Below are 19,184 nucleotides of genomic sequence, written 5' to 3'. Positions count from 1 at the left end.
AAATTCCATGTGCCGTGTTAACATGTAATGATGGTTCATATTACAGCCTCTCACAATAGGTAAGCGCGATTTCCAAAGTGAAATAAAGTCACGTTTGTGGCTGCTGGTGAACGCGGCACAAATGGACCCATTCAGGCATCGTTCTGCTCTGGGGCGCGGCTTCTGTGGCTCCGGCAAACTATACAAAGGCTTTTTCCTTTCTTTCTTTCTTTCTTTCTTTCTTTCTTTCTTTCTTTCTTTCTTTCTTTCTTTCTTTCTTTCTTTCTTTCTTTCTTTCTTTCTTTCTTTTTTTTTAGTGTATCTTCTGTGATACTTCAATTATTTTATACCCCATTAATCATTTTCTTTCTTTTCTTTTCTTTTCTTTTTTTTTGAGTTGGAGTCTTGCTCTGTCGCCCAGGCTAGAGTGCAGTGGCACATTCTCGGCTCACTGCAAACTCTGCCTCCCTGGTTCAAGCGATTCTCCTGCCTCAGCCTCCTGAGTAGCTGGGATTACAGGCACCTGCCACCGTGCCTGGCTAATTTTTCTATTTTTAGTAGAGATGGGGTTTCACCATCTTGGCCTGGCTGGTCTCGAGCTCCTGACCTCGTGATCCACCCGCCTCAGCCTCCCAAAGTGCTGGGATTACAGGCGTGAGCCACCGCGCCTGGCTTATTTTCTTGCAAACAAAACTGAAAATATCAGTTCACAATGTGTTTCCATATACTTTGCCCTTATTCAAATGGTTATGAACAAGTGGCCTTCCATTTTCTATTGCCGCTGTAATTATTTGTTCCTGATCTGACAACACCTTCTTCAGCTCCTTTCTCTGGCCACTGAGATTAACAGTCCCACAAGCAGTCTTTTGATTCACTAAGTGGCTTAATAGGGCAAGGTTGATTTGAGCCAATACTTCTGGAATGTTCATTTCGATTTGTAACAGAAGTTTTTTTCTGAATTCATCCCCACAAGGTGAGCTGGAAAACTGCAACCATAACCAAAGCTAGAAAATACTGGAAGTAGCCAATATTTCTTTTCATCACCAAAGACTTGTCTCCAATTTTTACTATTGTTCTATTTTTTCCAGCCAGCCAATAGTAGTAGCTGAAAAGCGAGAGGACACTGATGAAGAACTTTGCAGGCCCAAAGAAAAGGAAAAGTATGTGGAGCTTTGCTGTGTATCTGTCAGTTCATCCTATTCCACTAGGACATGGCGTTCTCAAGACTTGATGTCCTCCAGGCCCCCAGCTGAGGGCAGCGAGCACCCTGAGAGCCAGCTGGACTTACCTCTTGGTGTGTAACTACACAGTCACCGCATCTGGGTGGGGAGTTGTCCTGCACTTCTGGAATCATCTTCCTTGGTCATGGTGGCTACTGCTGTACTGTCCTTCTGAGGTAGGTGAGATAGGGTATTCACAGCCTCCCTTGAAAGGAAACAAGAGACTTGTCAGGTTGATGGAGAGAACAAGCTGTTCGACAGTGCACAAACCATATCCTGGGCTTGTGGTTAGAACATCCTGCAGCAAGGAGGTAGAAGAGGCAAGGGAAACATCCCCAAATCTAAGCAAGCACAGAAACCCATGATTAGCATCCTTGGGCTGACCTATGCTCATTATCATAGTAGAAAACATACGCCTGAGTGGGAAGTGAAGATGCTAATGAGACATGAGATGTATGTGCTGGTATGTACAACCACAGTGCACGCACGTCCAAGAGAGCACAGAACATGCTTAAAACAATACCCCTTCCCACCTATTCATGAATAATCATGTAAGACTCCTGTGAGGGAAGGGTACTGTCTCACTTTTGAGCAGCCTGCTCTGATCAGCTGTCAGAGTATACTTTCACTTTGCAATAAATTCTCCTGCTGACTTTTACTTTGGACTTGCTCTCAAATTCTTTTGTGTGGCAAGTCCAGAGCACGCACCGGCCCATCGGCTACATATCCTACCTTTTTTCTTTCTTTCTGTATCTTGTTGCTAGGGATAACTTTGCCCCTGCTGGCAGCATGCCCCTGAGGATGGTGTGCTGTGGCAGGTGTCCTCCTCGGCTTGGCCTTAGGTCACTAAGCATAGCCCATGGTAGGAGGTTCTGAGAATGAGTGGAACTGCCTCATGCAATGGTCCCCATGGGAGTGGCCCACAGTTGCTTGCATCTGTGGCATTTTCACAACTGTTTAAAAAGACTCAAGAATGTACTGTGGGAGGAGAGCAGGTCTGGGGCCTCACCTGTGTCCCCCACCTGCTCATCTGCATGGCCGTGTGCTTGATGTGGTCAGAAGTGAGAAATGCTGCTGCCCCTTTGCAAAGCACTACTTAGTTTTTCTCTTCTTAAGGGTGGTGGCACGATGCCCAGGTTGAGATGGACGCAGGAGTTGGCATCCTAAAGTAAAAGGAGAGACTTTAATAGAAATACCTGAGCTTTTCAATGCGCATGAACAGGGCCTTTTACCCTCTGGCAACCATGTGTTTCTCATTGAGATGTTTCTTGTCCTCAGAGTGATTTTTCCTTTTTGCAGGTGGTTTATCAAAACAGGAAAGGACAAAAAAGAAAAAGCAGGAGAAGAAAAAGTATGGGGAGCTGGGACCCTGGCCCTGAGCAGGTGACATACAAAATGCTTCTGGGGAGGCTGCCGCCATCTGGGGCACTGGCACATGGGGCACGGCAGGGCCCGCCTTCCTGATGATGCCGCCTGTCCCAGTTGCTCGCCGGAAGTTGCAGTGCCCAGATCAGTTTTGTATTGATGGGAATTTAAAAAAAATATTATATTACATAATTTTATGCTTTTTGAAAATAAGTAATAAACTTTTCTGGCTAAGTTGTTAGTAATGGTAATCTCTCTAATGTGCTTAAAGACAGTCAAATCTACAGGGTTCCCATCTTCACTGGATGTCCGTGCTTCCTGCTTGGTCTGTTTTCAGGTGTCTTTGCCTGTTTGTTGCCCCTATGACTGCTGACATCCTGCCTTTTGGTGGAAACCACACTCTTCCTTGCCCATTGAGGGTTGGAAAATTGGATGACTAAACTCAGTGAAGATAGAAGATAACACTTGTTCTACACGGGTGCCTTCATCACCTGCACTTGAAAGCAAGGCTGAGGTGCAGAAGGCACAAAATGTGGCCATGTCCCTTGGCTGGCAAGTGGCCCATGAGCAATGTGAGCCTGAGTGGATGACACTGTGACACAGTTCAGGGTGCATCACAATGTTGCCCTTTGTGACTGCAGGGCCAAAAGGAACCAGGGCTGAGAGGAACCTGGAGACATGCTGGGGTGGGGCCAGATGAGGGCCTGGAGAGAGCCTCCACCCACCGTCACGGGGCCGGGGGAGACAGATTGAGGAGAGGCACCTGCCCCTCTCTCTTTGCAGAGTGGAATGACAGCTGATGACATCATTGTGAAAGCCACAGTACTACAGAGAAGTTTGGACATTCATCAGAGGCAGGCCTGTTGTGGGAAAGTCAGGGCTCTGGTGAGGAAACCTGAGATTCTGCAAACTGGAACCGGGTTATCCTATGGGTGCCCTTTCGAACCCTCTGGGCATGCAGAGGAGGCTCGCTCTTCTCTGGTAATAGTTCCCACTTCCTACACTGGAATATGCTGCAGAAGCCTCACCCCTATGATGCAATGGGAATCCCACTCAGTAGTTTTGCAGTAACTAGCCGGTAGGTATGCCCCCGTAGGAGCCTGAGGAGCAGTTCTGGGATTGGAATTTGAGGGTGTTTGATCAAAGGGCCAGAATCAAGCTGGGTAAATAAAAAACACCTTTGGCTTGGGAGCACTTTCTCAGGGTATGGGTTTATCAAGGACCTCAGGGCATGGGGCAAACCCACTGCTAGGGTGGACCCATGTAGACTGGAAAAAATGATGCTCAACTCTCAGTAAGTTAGACATGACTTAGTTGTAGGAACATGTAGTGGATGGATAAAGAGGCCGAGGGAAGTTGGTGTGTGGGATGGAGACATCATGTGAGACCAGAAGGCCCACTAGGGCCATGCTCCACAGAGGACCCAGAGGGCACACCTTCCACCAGAGCCTCAGGAATGTACCGGTAAGAGGGACCTGTATTCCTAAGAGGCGTCAGGGTGGTGTCCTCTGCAGGCTGGGTGTGATGGCAGGAAGGAGGTCCTTAGTTGGGCTCATTGATATTCCTGGGGAAAATGTGGCCCTGAAAAGATTGAGAACCAAATGGTGGCAGTGACCTGCAAAAGCCAGAGGGCACGGTTACCATGACAATCTCAGAGGAGCATCTGAGGCAGCTTGATCTGCAGGGAGTTGTGGGGAAGGTTAATAGAGGGTGGTGTCAGAATAGACAGGCAGCCAACAAGGGTGCTGCTTGATGTCCATGATAAGAAAGCAAGAATTGATGAGCAGGAGGCTGAGGGTGTTTAACTCAATACAAAGTCATGATCCCACTCTCAATTCCTAAACTTCAACCAAGTTTCAGATTTAGATCCCAGTTCTAGAGGAGTCCCTACCCCAGGAGGAAGGACCCTGGAACCTCATGGCAAGTATATGCTGGAACAATTCCTTCTGTCTTTCTGCCAAGGAGTCTACGGCCATTTACTCGGGGGACTGTACACTGCGAAAGGGAAACAGGCAGAATTTGGGGGAGTATTGACACTGGGTGTGAGCTGATATTGATGCCTATAGGCCTACAGCACCATCATGTCCCCATCACAGTGGGACTTACAGAAGCCGGGAATAAACCTGGACACATCACAGTGGAACCACTGGGTCCACAGACCCAGCCCTGTTTATCTCCCCATTCCCCAAGTGTTTAATTGGTATTGATGCACTGGCAGCTAGAGTAACCCCCACACTGGGTCCCAAGTCTCTGGAATAAGGGGTCTCATTGTCTGAAAGCCAAAGGGAAATCTCTGCAACTGACTTCATTCTGGCCAAATAAAAAATGATATTGAGTCCCAGGGTGGGTCTTATGAAAGGTACTGTAGTTATTGTAGGTGTAGCACCTCCATTAGAGAGCTGAAGGATGAGGGGTGGTGTTGGGGTTGCCTCTTATTTTCACGTGACCCAGCAATCTGTCCCCAAAGAAGCCTGATGGCGCCTAAAGAATGAATGGGATTACTTCAGACTTGACAGAGTAGGAGTCATAATTGCAGCTGCCATGCTGGCTGGATATCACTGGTAGAGCAGATTGATAAGGCCTCAGGCACACAGTGTGCAGCTGTGGATTTGGTCAGTGTGTTCCTTTCCACTCCAATGAGAAAAACTGTAAATGAAGTGATTCATGTGGGATCCACAACATGTTTCTTTATAGTTGACCTCAGGGTTATTGTCACTGACCTGCCCTCTATAGTAGAGTCTTCAGAGATCTGAAGAACCCGGCATCCTATAGAATAGTGAATCAGCTCATTTCATCAACAACATCAGGTTGACTAGGATGGATGAGTAGGAGGTGGAAAGTATGCTGAAGGCCTTGGCAAATAACGTGCTCTTCAGAAGATGGAAGATAAACCATACAGAGATTCAGGAGTCGCCACTGTGGTGAAGTTTTATTTGTCCGGTGGTTGAGGACATCCAGGAGTTTCTCCTCCAGAGTAAAAGACAAACTGTTGCATCTTGCATCCTCACGACAAAGAAGGAAGCACACTGCCTGGTGAACATCTTTGAGTTCTGACAACACCGCATCCCACATCTATTGCTTTGGCCCATACTCTAGGAGAAATAGGAGGGGACTTACTTCAATTGGGCCTACTGAGGAAAGGACACTGTGGCAGATTCAGGCCATGAGGCAGCACCATCCCTCAGACCCACCTGGAGGTGTCAGTGGTGGGGAAAGATGCAGGATGGAGTTGAAACAAGCAACAGTGGGGAAGTCACATAGAGGGCCTGGGATTCTGGAGTAAGGCCGTGCCATCCACAGCAGAGCCGTATGCCCCTGTTAGAAGCAACTTTTGGCATGTTACTGGCCCTGATAAGAGAATACTTGCCATGGGACATCAAACAACCATGTGATTTCAAATGCCCATATGAGTTGGCTTCTGTAACTCAGGAAGTCATAGATTGGACAGACCCCAAAGCATTCATCATGAGATGGAAATGGTCCATCTGGGTTGAGCATGAATCCTATGTTGACACCTCCAGAAAATACCCGAACCTGAAGTGGCACTAAACAACCAAGCAGACAAATTGAAATTAGCCAGCCCTCAGCATGGGTCAGGTCAGCCCAGGCCTGGCAGAATCGGTGCATCAGTGGAGCAACCACAGCGGCAGGGATGAGGCTAAATATGGGTCCAGAAGCACTGACTGCCACCTTCCAAGACAGATCCAGCTGCTGCCACCTCTGAATGTCCAACTCATTAGCATTTGAGGCCAATGATGTGCCTCAGTGGGGCTACATTTCTTTAGGTGACTAACTCGCTGATAAGTGATGAGTTGACTACATTGAGCCACTTCCATCCTGGAAGAGCCAGAGGTTCATCTTCACAGGGTTAGGCACCATTCCATGAGTGGGTTTTCCTGTCCTGCTCTCAGACCCTCAGTCAGCACCATTCTCTGGGGACTGTTGATGTTCCTGATCCACAGGCTTGACATTGCTCTTAGCACACTGTCTTCCTGGGGGAACCCACTTGACAAGGAAGTAGGTGCAGCATTTTCACGGCTGTGGGATCCACTGGTTCTATCATCATCTGTACCACCAAGGGTCTGCCAGCCACAAAGAATGCCGGACAGGTCTTCTACAGGCACAACTCAGTGCCAGTCTGGAGGAAGCACTTTGAGGGCTGGGTGCTGTCTTTCAGGACATGGTGCATTTATTAAATCAGAGACATGTCTACAGTGCTGTGTTCTCAGTAGGAAGAACATGTGGGTCAAGAAACCAAGGAGTGGAAGTGAGTATGGCTCCATGTCTCATTCCTTAGATTCACCTGCTGTGGAATTTTGCACTTCTCATCTCCCAAACCTGTGCTCTGCAGGGTAGAAGGTCCTGGATTCTAAAGGAGGGTACTCTTCAATCAGGACAAATGAGAGCCCACTGAACAGCACATTACTATTGCCCGCAGGGAGATTTGGACAGTATGTGCCCAGAGACTAGCAAGTGAGGAGTCCCCTCCTCTCCAGGCACAGGTAATAGATCCTAATCTCCAGGAGGAGGTTGGGCTGCTGTCACACAATGAGGGCAGGAGGAATGTGTGTGGAACCCAGTGATCCACTTGTGGGGGGTATCCTGGTTCAATTTTAATTGTTAGTGGAATTGTCCAGCTACCAAGCCTGAGGGAATTTGATTTCCAAGGGCCCAGAAACCTCAGGAAGGGTTTGAGCCATGCTCCCAGATAATCTCCCAAGGCCCTGCTCCTGTGCTCTGACATCCTCAGCAGCATTGGTGCAGATGCCCTGCTTCCCACGGGCTGTTCCCAATCAGTGATGGGTAACAAGAGGGACACTAAGGGAGACCCATTTCTGGAAGACAAGGGCCAACTGTGGCTAGAGGACTCCTCCATGGCCTTGCTCAACTCTCCTTAGATTGCCTGTGATCTAGGATGTGTCCAACAAACTTCCTCTCCTTCTGTCCTTCACTTGGGGGTCACACTTGCATCTCAGTCTGCTGCCTTTCCCAGGGTTTCCTGGATCTTTTCTCATATTGTCTGGCAGGTGTGTCCTCTAATAAAATACTGCAACTTTAACCTCATGTCATCTGCTTCTTGGAGAATATGGACCAACAAATCATTTCAATTTACACAACAGTGACCTCTTACTTATTCCAGTGTGTAAAATCCTTTTGTTTATCCAACTTCTTCCACCTGCAGTGGCTCCAGTTTTGCTGCTATTTGTATTGTTTTCTTTGAGTCAATCGATGTTCATTGTTTCAAGTCATTAAGTCTTTGGGTAGTTTGTTACACAGCAACAGGTAACTAATAAACCTCTCTTATGTTTCCATTATTCCATAGTGGTTATCTACATCTGATTAATTTCCTTCTATTTTTATAATATTATCCATACATGATGTTTCCCATTTCTCTACACCTATTCTCTTCTTGATTTTTCTCTTCCTTCCCACCACTTTTTCCTTTTTCTCATGAAATATTCTTAACATATAAAATAACCCTATGTAGTTATGATATAGAAAGCATTTTCTGAATCTGTATGTTAAAAGTTTAACGCCACAGTATATAGGATACAAGTAAAGAACAGGAAGTTATTAACAGAGTCTGAGTAAAAAGTGCCTGTTGTAATTCTGCAGTCAAGACAGTGACTTAATAATTGCAGTTTTTGCCATTACAAGAATTCTTAGCAAGAACTATTCACATTGGACCAAAGCCAATTGTAATTATCCATGTGATGGAGAGGACCAGAATGCTATGAAAGTGGCCTTGACTAGAAATAGGTCATTTGATCCTTGGCTCACTGGCATCTCCATAGATTTTCAGTGTACAATGTTCAGTCTGATGTGCAAGGTAATTCCATCTTGCAAAGGATTTGATGTGTTGCATTTTACCACACATACACCTGAATTAAACTTTTACAGAATTGGAAATGCACATTACTGATCAAAATAAATTAAATGGAAAAGATGATATATGAATAACCAGTGATAGAATAGCAAATAGGAATGGAAAACACAATAGCATTGCTTAAAAAATACTGTAGAAGCACAGAATAGCAGTGTTATTTAGAATCATAGTGATGCCCAAATCATGTCTACCACATCTCATTAAAAACCAGAGCAAAAGATATCAGGTTTATTATGGAATTCCCACCCAATAGCCAGTTTTTGAAAAATCTTTTTCCTAGATTGGAGCTAACCATTTTGGGCTACTGTATCCAACCAAAGTTACTCACATCATGCTCAGCTAGATGTGTTGGCTGAGGTATGAGACTCATATTTTTTCTATCTTAAAAGCAATCTGATTTGCAAATATTTTTAAAGATGATATTTGAATGGGAAAATTGGCATTTGGGGCATTCTTAAACTAAATTTGAGACATCTTAGGCAAAACAAATACTTATTTTTAAGGCACTATTGTTATGGCACTGAAGTCTTGGAACTATTTGATCTAATTACCGTAAGTTCTCAACTGTGTTGCAACTCATTCAAGAGAATATTGTTATTAAAGGTATTTGCAAGAAAAACTCAGAGATACTATAGTATCCTCTTTCTATGTCTCAAACATTTTTCTCCTCAATACCCAAGGCTCTGCGATATCTCAAATTTTAATCATTACTTTAAAAAGAGAAGTTTAAAGCATTAAAGAATTATAATCAGATGAAAGAATATTTGGATTTATAAAATTCTGAAACAATAATTTTAATTTTGCTTTTAACATATATGCAAATTCTTTGATACTCTCCACTTTCCAGAGGTACAGCTTAATTCCCTCCCTGTGAATGTGGCCTGGACTTAATTATTCACTTCTAACTAATGGAGTAATGTTGACATAACAGTTTGTGACTCTTGGTGTAGAACAAAAAACTTACCATAGCTCCACCTTTGCTCTCTCTGTCTCTGGGATCATGAACTCTGGGGGAAGCCGGGTGCTGTGTCATAGCAGACTTGTGGAAAGGTCCATGTGGCTAGGACCGAGGCCTCCTAGGACCAGACAACAAGGAACTGAGGCCTTTTCCAACAGCCATGTGAGTGAGCCATTTTTCATGAAAATCTCCAGCCCAGTTGAGCCCTCAGATGATACAGCCCTAGACTGACAACTGGACTGCAACCTTGTGAGAGGCCCTGAGCCAGAAGCACCGCGGGAAACCTCTCCTGGATTCCTGAGCATTGGAAACTGTGGGAGATGATCCATAATTGTTGCTTTGAGCTGTTACATTTTCAGTAATTTGTAATGTAACAGTAAAAAAATGAATACAGCTTCACAAGAGAGGATGAATAATTGCACTTTAATTTTCATTTGCTCTAAATTTATTAGTATTATTGTTATCATCATTATTATTGAAACAGGGTCTTGCTCTGTCACTCAGGCTGGAGTGCTGTGGCAGGAATGACAGCTCACTGCAGCCTCGACCTCCTGGGCTCAAGTGATCTTCCCACCTCAGCTGTCTGAGTAGCTGGGAGTACAGACGTGCACCACCATGCCTGGCTAAAATTTTTATATTTTTGGTGGAGACAAGGGTTTTGCCATGCTGCCTAGGCTGATCTTGAACTCGTGCAATCAAGCTCTCTGCCTGACTCTGCCTCCAAAAGTGCTGGGATTACAGGCATGAACCACCACAATCGACCTAAATTAATTATAAAATATTAAACATGTCATTTGGTTTTAAGAGGTAAGAAGAATTTCCATGGCTAAATAGGATATATTTTATTATCATTCACAATTATTGCTTTATTTGAACTTCAATTTCCAACTGTGTCCCAATTAAACTCAAAAGAAAGACCCAAGCCATGCTAGGCTGACTCCATCATCGCCCCCATGATAGGCATGTGCCCCTAGTCATTCTTCTGACCCCAGTTAATCAACCAACAAAAATGTAGGTCTTGCCTTGAAGGGATTTTTACATATATAATTAAGGTCCTAAATCAATTGACTTTAAGACAGGGATTATCCTTGGTCGGGCTGTCCTCATCTGGTAAGACCTTGAAAGGACCGGTTTCTTCCTGATCATAGAGATTGACAGTGTGAGATGGATTCAGTGTGAGGGAGTTCCTCCACTGTGGGTTTTAAAAATGAAGGGGTTGTGGGGCAAAGAATGATGGTGGGCACCAGGAATTGATAGCAGCCTCTCTCTACCTTGACAGCAGGCAAGGAACAGGAACCTTAGTCCTACAACTGGCAGAAATTGAATTCTGTCATCTCTGTATAAGCCTGAAGGAGGTCCTCAAAATGAAAACATAATTTTGGGAAACCCTAAACAGAGAACCCTCCAATCATGCTCGGATTTCTGACTGAGGAACTGTAAACAAATAAACAAGTGTTGTGTAGTCAGGCGTGGTAGCTCATGCCTGTAATCCTAAGGTTTGTGGGAATGACACAGGAGGATTACTTGCAGCCAGGAGTTTGAGACTAGCCTGGGCAATTTGAGGAGACCTTCCTCTCCACAAAAAAATTTTTCTTTTTTTTAAATTTACCTGAGCATGGTGATACTTGCCTGTAGTCCTAGTTACTATGAAGACTGAGGCAAGGGGACCTCTAGAGGCCAGGAGTTTGAGGCTGCGGGGAACCATGATCATGCAACTGCACTTTACCCTGGATAACAGAAGAAGGCCATGTCTCTAAAAATAAATAAATAAAATAAATGGGTGCTGTTTAAAGCCAATGTTTGTGGTAATTTGTTATGCAGTCATATAAAATTCATACACAGACTCAACAGACACATGGAATGACTTTATAAATTGATATGCACACTACATGCATAAAATAAAATATTTCCTTTTTCCAGTATTTTTCATTTTATAATTTTCTGTGATGCAATTAAATTTTAATACAATCATATTTCATTCAACCAGTCAATAAAAATTAATTTAGTGCCTATGCTGAACCAGGTATGCCCTCATATGCTCAAGTGCCTGACATTCTAGATGCTTCACAAGACCGAGGTGGAGCCACTGGAGTGTTTTAGGTGAAGAAACGACACACTGTGGCTCGCAGTAGCAGGACCACTCAGGTAGCAGGTCATGGGACAGTGCTAGAGCCACAATTCAGGAGTGACAGGGTGGTGGGGACTAAGGGGAGAGGAGGGCCTGAGGGATGAGAGGGATGGAGGGAAGGGCTGGAGAAGCAGGAGGTGAGGAAAAGGAGCAGAGGGACAGAATTTGAAAGCGGCAGAATTCTTAGGTTTAAACACATTGTTTTATAAATTTTTAATACATCCATCTATAGAGCCTAGCAGGGTGTTCCTTACATTTGGCCTTTAACACCACATGCGGGACTGCCAAAAAATTAATTGCTTTTTCTGCTTTATTTTTCAGGTTTAAAAAAATACTAGGTGTTCCAATAAAATATGCACACCACTTAGATGCAGATACCTCCTAAAAACAGGAAGTGCATGAGCACTGGTGAGGGGCATTGTGACTGCATTGAACACTTGCAACTTTGAGGTGAATGAATGCACTGGCTCCTGGTTGCAACATACAATAACACATTGTGCTACTTTGTATTGAGGAGATGTCCTGGACTCACACAGAAACTCAGGGCTATAGAATGAAGGTAATTTTAGAATACAACAAAATACAGATACATAGTCTGGGAAAGCAAAACTTAGGAGCTCTGCGAGTTGTCAGTTGTAATGCATTTAGACACATTTACATATCAAGGGGACAAAGTAACATTTTTTACACATAAGATTCCTGATAATTCAGGGGTTACCAAGGTTCTACTACTCACTGCAGCTAATAAAAAGGAAACTGGTCTCCGTTCTATTTCATATGCTCAGCTACGACTTTTCCAGAGAAGGAGGAGGAGGAGGAGGACGAGGAGGAGGAGGAGAAGAAGGAGAGGAAGAAGAAGGAGGAGGGGGGAAGGAGGAGGAGGAGGAAAAGAAGGAGAAGGAGAAGAAGAAACTGTCTCTATACCTTCATTCTCAGGACAAGTTCATTCTCTGGCACCAAGCTCCTTGGGGTGAGTTTTCTTCCAAAAGAGTCCAGGGGAGTCCAGGTATGGTGTGGGAGGCAGAAAGTTCAGTCAAGGGACGGGGATTTCGGAATGAGAACTAAAGGGAGATGGACTCGGTCCATGCCGACGGTTTCTCACTGGTTTCTCAGTCCCCGGGCGAAGACCCCGGGAGACATTGAGATACACCCTGCACAGTAGGAGGAGGGTGAGGGCAAAGTCTCAGGGCCCCAGAAGTGGCTCTCAAGGGCTCAGGCCCCGAGGCAGCGTCTGGGGTGGGGAGGGTCAGTATTGAGAATTCCCCATCTCCCCAGAGTTTCTCCTTCTCTCCCAACCCGTGTCAGGTTCTTCTTCCTGGATACTCATAACGCGGCCCCATTTCTCACTCCCATTGTGTGCGGAGTTTCTAGAAAAGCCAATCAGTGTCGCCGCGTTCCGGTTCTGAAGTCCCCACGCACCCTCCGGGACTCAGATTCTCCCCAGACGCGGAGGTTGGGGTCATGGCACCCCGAACCCTCCTCCTGGTGCTCTCAGGGGCCCTGGCCCTGACCGAGACCTGGGCGGGTGAGTGCGGGGTCGGGAGGGAAAGGGTCTCTGCGGGGAGAAGCGAGGGGCCCTTAAGGCGGGGGCGCAGGACCTGGGGACTTGCTCCCGGCGGAAGGTCGGGCGGATCTCAGGCCCTCCTCGCCCCCAGGCTCCCACTCCTTGCGGTATTTTAGCACCGCTGTGTCGCGGCCCGGCCGCAGGGAGCCTCGGTACAGGTACATCGCGGTGGAGTACGTGGACGACATGCAGTTCCTGCGGTTCGACAGCGACGCCGCGATTCCGAGGATGGAGCCGCGGGCGCCGTGGGTGGAGCAAGAGGGGCCGCAGTATTGGGAGCGGACCACAGGGTACGCCAAGGCCAACGCACGGACTGACCGAGTGGCCCTGAGGAAGCTGCTCCTCCGCTACAACCAGAGCGAGGCCGGTGAGCGACCCCGACCAGGGGCGCGGGTCATGACCACTCCCCATCAGCCACGGACCGTCCGGGTCCCCCAGAGTCTCCGGGTCCGAAATCCACCCTGAGGCTGCGGGACCCGCCCAGACCCTCCACCCAGGAGAGTCCCAGGCGCCTTTACCCGGTTTCATTTTCAGTTTAGGCCAAAATCCCGGCGGGTTGGGCGGAGAGAGGGCGCGGCTAGCTAGACGGGGCTGACTGCAGGGACCGGGCCAGGGTCTCACACCCTCCAGGGAATGAACGGCTGCGACATGGGGCCCGACGGACGCCTCCTCCGCGGGTATCACCAGCACGCCTACGACGGCAAGGATTACATCTCCCTGAACGAGGACCTGCGCTCCTGGACCGCCGCGGACACGGTAGCTCGGATCACCCAGCGCTTCTATGAGGCAGAGGAATATGCAGAGGAGTTCAGGACCTACCTGGAGGGCGAGTGCCTGGAGTTGCTCCGCAGATACCTGGAGAACGGGAAGGAGACGCTACAGCGCGCAGGTACCAGGGGCCATGGGCGCCTTCCCCATCTCCTGTAGATCTCTTGGGATGGCCTCGCACAAGGTGGGGAGGAAAGTGGGACTAATGCTAGAATATCGCTCTCTCTCGGGTCCTGAGTGGGAAGAATCTTTCTGGCTTTCCAGATCCTGTACCAGAAAGTGACTGTGAGAGTCCACCCTGCTCTCTGGGACAATTAAGGGATGAAGTCTCTGAGGGAATGGAGGGAAGACAGTCCCTGGAATACTGATCCACGATCCCTTTTGAGCCTTGGGCCCCGTGGCTTTTCCTCTCAAGCTTTGTTCTCTGCCTCACACTGAATGTGTTTGGGGCTCTGATTCCAGCTCTTATGAGTCCCTCGGCCTCCACTTAAGTCAGGGCCAGAAGTCCCTGCTCCCCCCTCAGAGACTCGAACTTTCCAAGGAATAAGAGATTTTTCCCAGGTGCCTGTGTCCAGGCTGGTGTCTGGGTTCTGTGATCCCTTCCCCACCCCAGGTGTCCTGTCCATTCTCAGGACGGTCACATGAGCACTGCTGGGGTTCCCAATGAGGAAGGCAAAGTACCTGAATTTTCTGACTCTGCTCAGATCCTCCAAAGGCACACGTTGCCCACCACCACATCTCTGACCGTGAGGCCACCCTGAGGTGCTGGGCCCTGGGCTTCTACCCTGCCGAGATCACACTGACCTGGCAGCGGGACGGGGAGGAACAGACCCAGGACACGGAGCTTGTGGAGACCAGGCCTGCAGGGGATGGAACCTTCCAGAAGTGGGCAGCTGTGGTGGTGCCTTCCGGAGAGGAGCAGAGATACACGTGCCATGTGCAACACGAAGGGCTGCCCCAGCCCCTCACCCTGAGATGGGGTAAGGAGTGAGATGGGGTAAGGAAGGGGATGAGGGGTCGCGTCTCTTCTCAGGGAAAGCAGGAGCCCTTCTGGAGCCCTTCTGCAGAGCCAGGGCTGAGGCCTGGGGTCAGGGGCCCTCACCTTCCTCTCCTTTCCCAGAGTCGTCTTCTCAGCCCACCATCCCCATTGTGGGCATCGTTGCTGGCCTGGCTGTCCTAGCAGTTGTGGTCACTGGAGCTGTGGTCGCTGCTGTAATGTGGAAGAGGAAGAGCTCAGGTAGGGAAGGGGTGAGGATGGGAGTCTGAGTTTTCTTGTCCCACTGGGGGTTGCAAGCCCCAGGTAGAAGTGTGTTCTGCCTCGTAACTGGGAAGCACCGTCCACACACACAGGCCTACCCAGCCTGGGCCCTCTGTGCCAGCTCTAACTCATTTGTAAAGCACTTGTGAAAATGAAGACAGATTCTTCACTTCAATGATTGTGGTGGTGGGGACCTGATTCCCAGCAGTCACAACTCACAGGGGAAGGTCTCTGCTGATGACAGACCTCAGGAGGGCAGTTGGTCCAGGACCCACATCTGCTTTCTTCGTATTTCCTAATGAAGTAAATGTGTAATCTGCAGTTACATATTTCTGGAAACTTCTCTGGGATCAATGACTAGGAGGTTGCTCTAGGACCTTATGGCCCTGGCTCCTTTCTGGCCTCTCACAGGACATTTTTCTTTCCACAGATAGAAACAGAGGGAGCTACTCTCAGCCTACAAGTAAGTATGAAGGAGGCTGATCCCTGAGATTGTTGCGGTATTGGTCAGGAGCCCATGAGGGAGCTCACCCACCCCACAGTTCCTCTAGCCATATCTGTGGGCTTTGACCGGGTTCTGTTTTTGTTCTACCCCAATCATTGACAGTGCCCAGGCTCTGGTGTGTCTTTCACAGCTAATAAGGGTGACACTCCAGGGCAGGGGCCCGGATGTGAGTGGGGTGTTGGGAGGAACAGAGGGGACTCAGCTGTGCTATGGGGTTTCTTTGACTTGGATGTCTTGAGCATGAAATGGGCTGTTTAGAGTGTGACCTATCACTGTGACTGATATGAATTTGTTCATGAATATTTTCTCTATAGTGTGAGACAGCTTCCTTGTGTGGGACTGAGAAGCAAGATTTGTTCATGCCTCCCTTTTGTGACTTCAAGAAGCCTGATTTCTCTTTCTGCAAAGGTGTCCAAATGTGTCTTCACCCCTGTTAGCATAATGTGAGGAGGTGGGGAGACCAGCCTACCCCCATGTCCACCATGACCCCCTTCCCCGCACTACCCCGTGTTTCTACCCAATTACCTTTCCTGTTCCAGAGACATTGGGGCTCAGATGTCTTTATCTCTGTCTCAACTTCATGGTGTACTGAGCTGCAACTTCCTGCTTCCCTATTAAAATTAGAATCTGAGTATAAATTTACTTCTTTAAATTCTTGCCATTAGAGGTTGATGAGTTAATTAGAGGAGGAGATTACTAACATTTGAAAGACAAAATAAATGGAAGACCTGAGAACCTTCCAGAGTCTATGTTTCCTGTGCTGATCTGTTGCAGGACAGGAGAGGAGATGGGGCTGTGCCCCGTGGGTACTCAGGCCACTGTGAGCTTTATCTGGTCACTGCTCAGCCAGGTCATCTTTGCTGCTCTAGTGGCCTTGGTCCTACAGCAGAACCTTTTCCCAGCAGGACCTGCGATCTCAGGGACTCGAATGTTATTTAGGGCAGTCCCTGCACACAGAAGTCCTTGTGGTATCAAGAGACTGATTTTTCAGACCTGTCCAGCACTTGCCCTCCTTCCAGGCTCTTTCCTGGATTGTATTTTCCATCTTTTCACCAGCCTTCTCATAGGAACCAGATTGTGACATTTGCAGAGGAGGGGTCCCATAATTTCTCATCGTTGGAGCTCCTCTTCTGCTCACCTACTCTTCTTCCTGCCCTGAGTTGTAGTAATCCTAGTGCTGGCTCCAATCCAAACTCATGGATTTGTAAAGCAGAGTCTTAATTTAGATTCATATGTAGTTGGAAAATTGGACTTATAAGCCTAAGATTATCTTTCCTGAGGACAGAAATATGGTTGTGTGCTGCAGTGTGCACGAGGGTTGGTGTGGGAGGAGGAATGTGGGGAGGGAGGGCACCCAAGCAGCACTGGTGACAAAAGCACCGGTGGCACTGATGTCAGCGTGAGAGGATGTTGTGCTGTAGCTGCCACAAACAGCTGTAGCAGCCACAAAATAGCATTTGGCTCGAGGCTACATAAATAAAGACATTGCCTTTCTGATAGGGAGGTACTCTACGGTGAGCTTTCATTGAACTGACATTTGTTATCTGCTAGGTATATGACTGTTTTGCATTTGGAAAACATCTTTAAACTAAAAACAGAAGAATTTCTGGCCTTGTGGCGCATATGTATAAGCAGAGTATGGAAGGCAAATTCTTGTGTTAGAAGGTGGCAAGTGCTGTGGAGTGAGTCATCCAGAGTGTGGGCTGTGGGGACAGGGAAGGTGGCTGTTGTACTATGTAGTCAGCATGGGCCTTGTTGCAAATGTGACCTGCAAGGAAAGACTTTTTTTTTTTCACAGTTGGCAGAGCTAACTGTGGCTTTAATTTGGGGGGGAGAGGGGGAAAAGAAAAGAAAGAAAAGAAGAGAAAGAGAAAGAAAGAAAGGAAGGAAGGACGGAAGGAAGGACGGACGGACGGACGGAAGGAAGGAAGGAAAGAAAGAAAAAAAAAATTTACTTTGCAGCTGAATGCATATGCAAGTGGGAGTACCCCGGGCAGTAAACTCCTGCCATGGGTGGGCTGAGGGCAAGGACTGAACCTCAGGTGGGTCTCCTGTTCCCTATGCTCCCCTGCACAGCAGCCTCTCCTACAGGCCCTGGGGCAGTCACAGGAGGGGGCAGGCTGGGAGTGGCTGCTGTGGCCATTCACTTAGGCAGGACATCCCTGGTCTTGGACACCAGCTTTCTATCCTGGGTCTCAATTTTCCTCATAACCACGACCCTGGAGGAGCTGGTGTGGCTGAAGGAGCTGGAGCCCCTGCCAGAGCCAAATCTGGAGCCCGGGCTGTAGCTGAGGCCAGGGCTTGTGAGGGCCCCATAGGCCAAGCTCAGCCTACCTGAGTAGCCACTGGTGGTCTTCGTGTGGATGCTCATGCTCCAGCCAGCTTTCCCTGCCCTGCAGCAGCTTCCTGTAGGTGATGATCTCGATGTCCAGGCCTGCTTGATGTTCATCAGCTCCTGGTACTCGCACAGCTGCTGTGCCATGTCCTGCTTTGCCCACTGCTGGGTGGCCTCTAGCATAGACAGCTTGGCTTCCTTAATGGCCAGCTCCCGATGCTGCTCTGCATCCATGATGGCGGCCTGCAGGGAGGCCCACTGGTTTTTGAGGCTGTCAGTCTCAGTCTGGAGCCAGCTGAGGTTCCAGGTCATCTCTGAGATCTCCGTCTTTGTGTGACATAAGTCGTCCAGTGCTTTCCAGCCAGCGCCTGCAGTTCTTCCTACTTGACCTGGTGCAGGCTCAGCCCCAGTCCAGCTTCGGTTGATGATCTCTTCTTGCTGGGCCTCAACCTCAGCGATGATACTGTCCATGTCCAGGGAGTGACTGTTGTCCATGGACAGCACCACAGATGTGTCCGAGATCTGGGACTGCAGCTCCAGGATCTCCTGTTCATACAGCCGCCTGAGGAAGCTGATCTCGTCATTCAACCCTTCCAGGCGAGAGTCCTGCTTTACCTCATTCATGTTAGCTTCAGCCACATCCTTCTTGATGAGGACAAATTCATTCTCCTTCTCTGTATTAATATTGATCTTATCCTTGTACTAGTTCTTGAAGTCTTCCACCAGTCCCCGTGTGTTGCCAAACTTCGCCTCCAGTTTCAACTTCTCCTGGCCCATAGTGTCCAGCTGCTGCCGAATGTTGATGTAGCTGTCAATCATGCAGTCCATCTTCCTCTGAGCCATCTTCTGCTGCTTTAGGAGGCTCCACTTGGTCTCCAGTATTTTGTTCTATTGCTCCAGGAACTGTAACTTGTTGATGAAGGAGGCAAATTTGTTGTTGAGGGTCTTGATCTGGTCCTTCTCCTGGGTGCACATGGCCTGAATGTTGGGGTCCACCTCCAGCTTAAGGGGCCTCAGTAGGTTCTGGTTGACCATGATCGCTGTGATGCCCCCCATACCACGAGCCCCACCATAGCCTCCACCCAGACCCTTGCCATGCCCAAGCTATCCCAAAAGCTGCTGCCACTGCTGCCCACTTAGGAGAAGCTCAAGGAGCTGATGTGGGCACCAGGCCCACTCGTGTAGGAGCAGCTGCTGAAAGCCTGGGGGCCAGATTG

The 19,184-nt window shown here is 48.1% G+C and overlaps 1 protein-coding gene, 2 long non-coding RNA genes and 1 pseudogene across 6 annotated transcripts; 2 read left to right on the top strand and 2 right to left on the bottom strand.

The window, feature by feature from the left end:
* Positions 1-288: 288 nt before the first annotated feature.
* LOC139355327 (uncharacterized) lies at positions 289-12,844 on the bottom strand. Of its 2 annotated transcripts, none has more exons than XR_011623890.1 (3): positions 12,462-12,844; positions 2,209-2,362; positions 289-1,404 (listed from the first exon to the last, which is right to left on the bottom strand). It is a non-coding gene; the product is annotated as an uncharacterized lncRNA (long non-coding RNA). The 2 variants fall into 2 exon arrangements; XR_011623891.1 differs by lacking the exon at positions 12,462-12,844 and adding an exon at positions 3,056-9,109.
* On the top strand, positions 3,519-9,673 carry LOC105491566 (uncharacterized). 3 transcript variants are annotated; one of them, XR_011623892.1, is made up of 4 exons: positions 3,519-3,642; positions 6,742-6,831; positions 6,916-7,066; positions 9,469-9,673. It is a non-coding gene; the product is annotated as an uncharacterized lncRNA (long non-coding RNA). The 3 variants fall into 3 exon arrangements; XR_011623894.1 differs by lacking the exon at positions 9,469-9,673 and adding an exon at positions 7,318-7,438; XR_011623893.1 differs by lacking the exon at positions 9,469-9,673 and adding an exon at positions 7,315-7,436.
* LOC105491567 (mamu class I histocompatibility antigen, alpha chain F) lies at positions 12,369-16,270 on the top strand. The gene is made up of 8 exons (XM_071097397.1): positions 12,369-12,507; positions 12,909-13,062; positions 13,193-13,468; positions 13,715-13,990; positions 14,574-14,849; positions 14,990-15,106; positions 15,558-15,590; positions 15,947-16,270. The coding sequence occupies exons 2-8, from the start codon at positions 12,999-13,001 to the stop codon at positions 15,949-15,951; spliced, it is 1,047 nt and encodes a 348-aa protein (XP_070953498.1). The 5' UTR covers positions 12,369-12,507; positions 12,909-12,998; the 3' UTR covers positions 15,952-16,270.
* Positions 16,271-17,775: 1,505 nt separating this feature from the next.
* LOC105491568 (keratin, type II cytoskeletal 8 pseudogene) lies at positions 17,776-18,850 on the bottom strand (annotated as a pseudogene).
* Positions 18,851-19,184: the final 334 nt, after the last annotated feature.

This window comes from Macaca nemestrina, chromosome 5 (genome assembly GCF_043159975.1).
Source record: "Macaca nemestrina isolate mMacNem1 chromosome 5, mMacNem.hap1, whole genome shotgun sequence".
In the NCBI taxonomy this organism is placed as follows: Eukaryota; Metazoa; Chordata; class Mammalia; order Primates; family Cercopithecidae; genus Macaca; species Macaca nemestrina.
The sequence above is the reverse complement of the archived record's forward strand: the minus strand, read 5'-3'. Positions and strand labels throughout refer to the sequence as shown.

Bases quoted from the DNA above. Each gene is read 5' to 3' on its own strand.
- LOC105491567 (XM_071097397.1), top strand. From the start codon at position 12,999: ATGGCACCCCGAACCCTCCTCCTGGTGCTCTCAGGGGCCCTGGCCCTG. The intron at 13,469-13,714 runs GTGAGCGACCCC...GGACCGGGCCAG, and splicing joins CTACAACCAGAGCGAGGCCG to GGTCTCACACCCTCCAGGGA. The intron at 14,850-14,989 runs GTAAGGAGTGAG...CTCCTTTCCCAG, and splicing joins GCCCCTCACCCTGAGATGGG to AGTCGTCTTCTCAGCCCACC.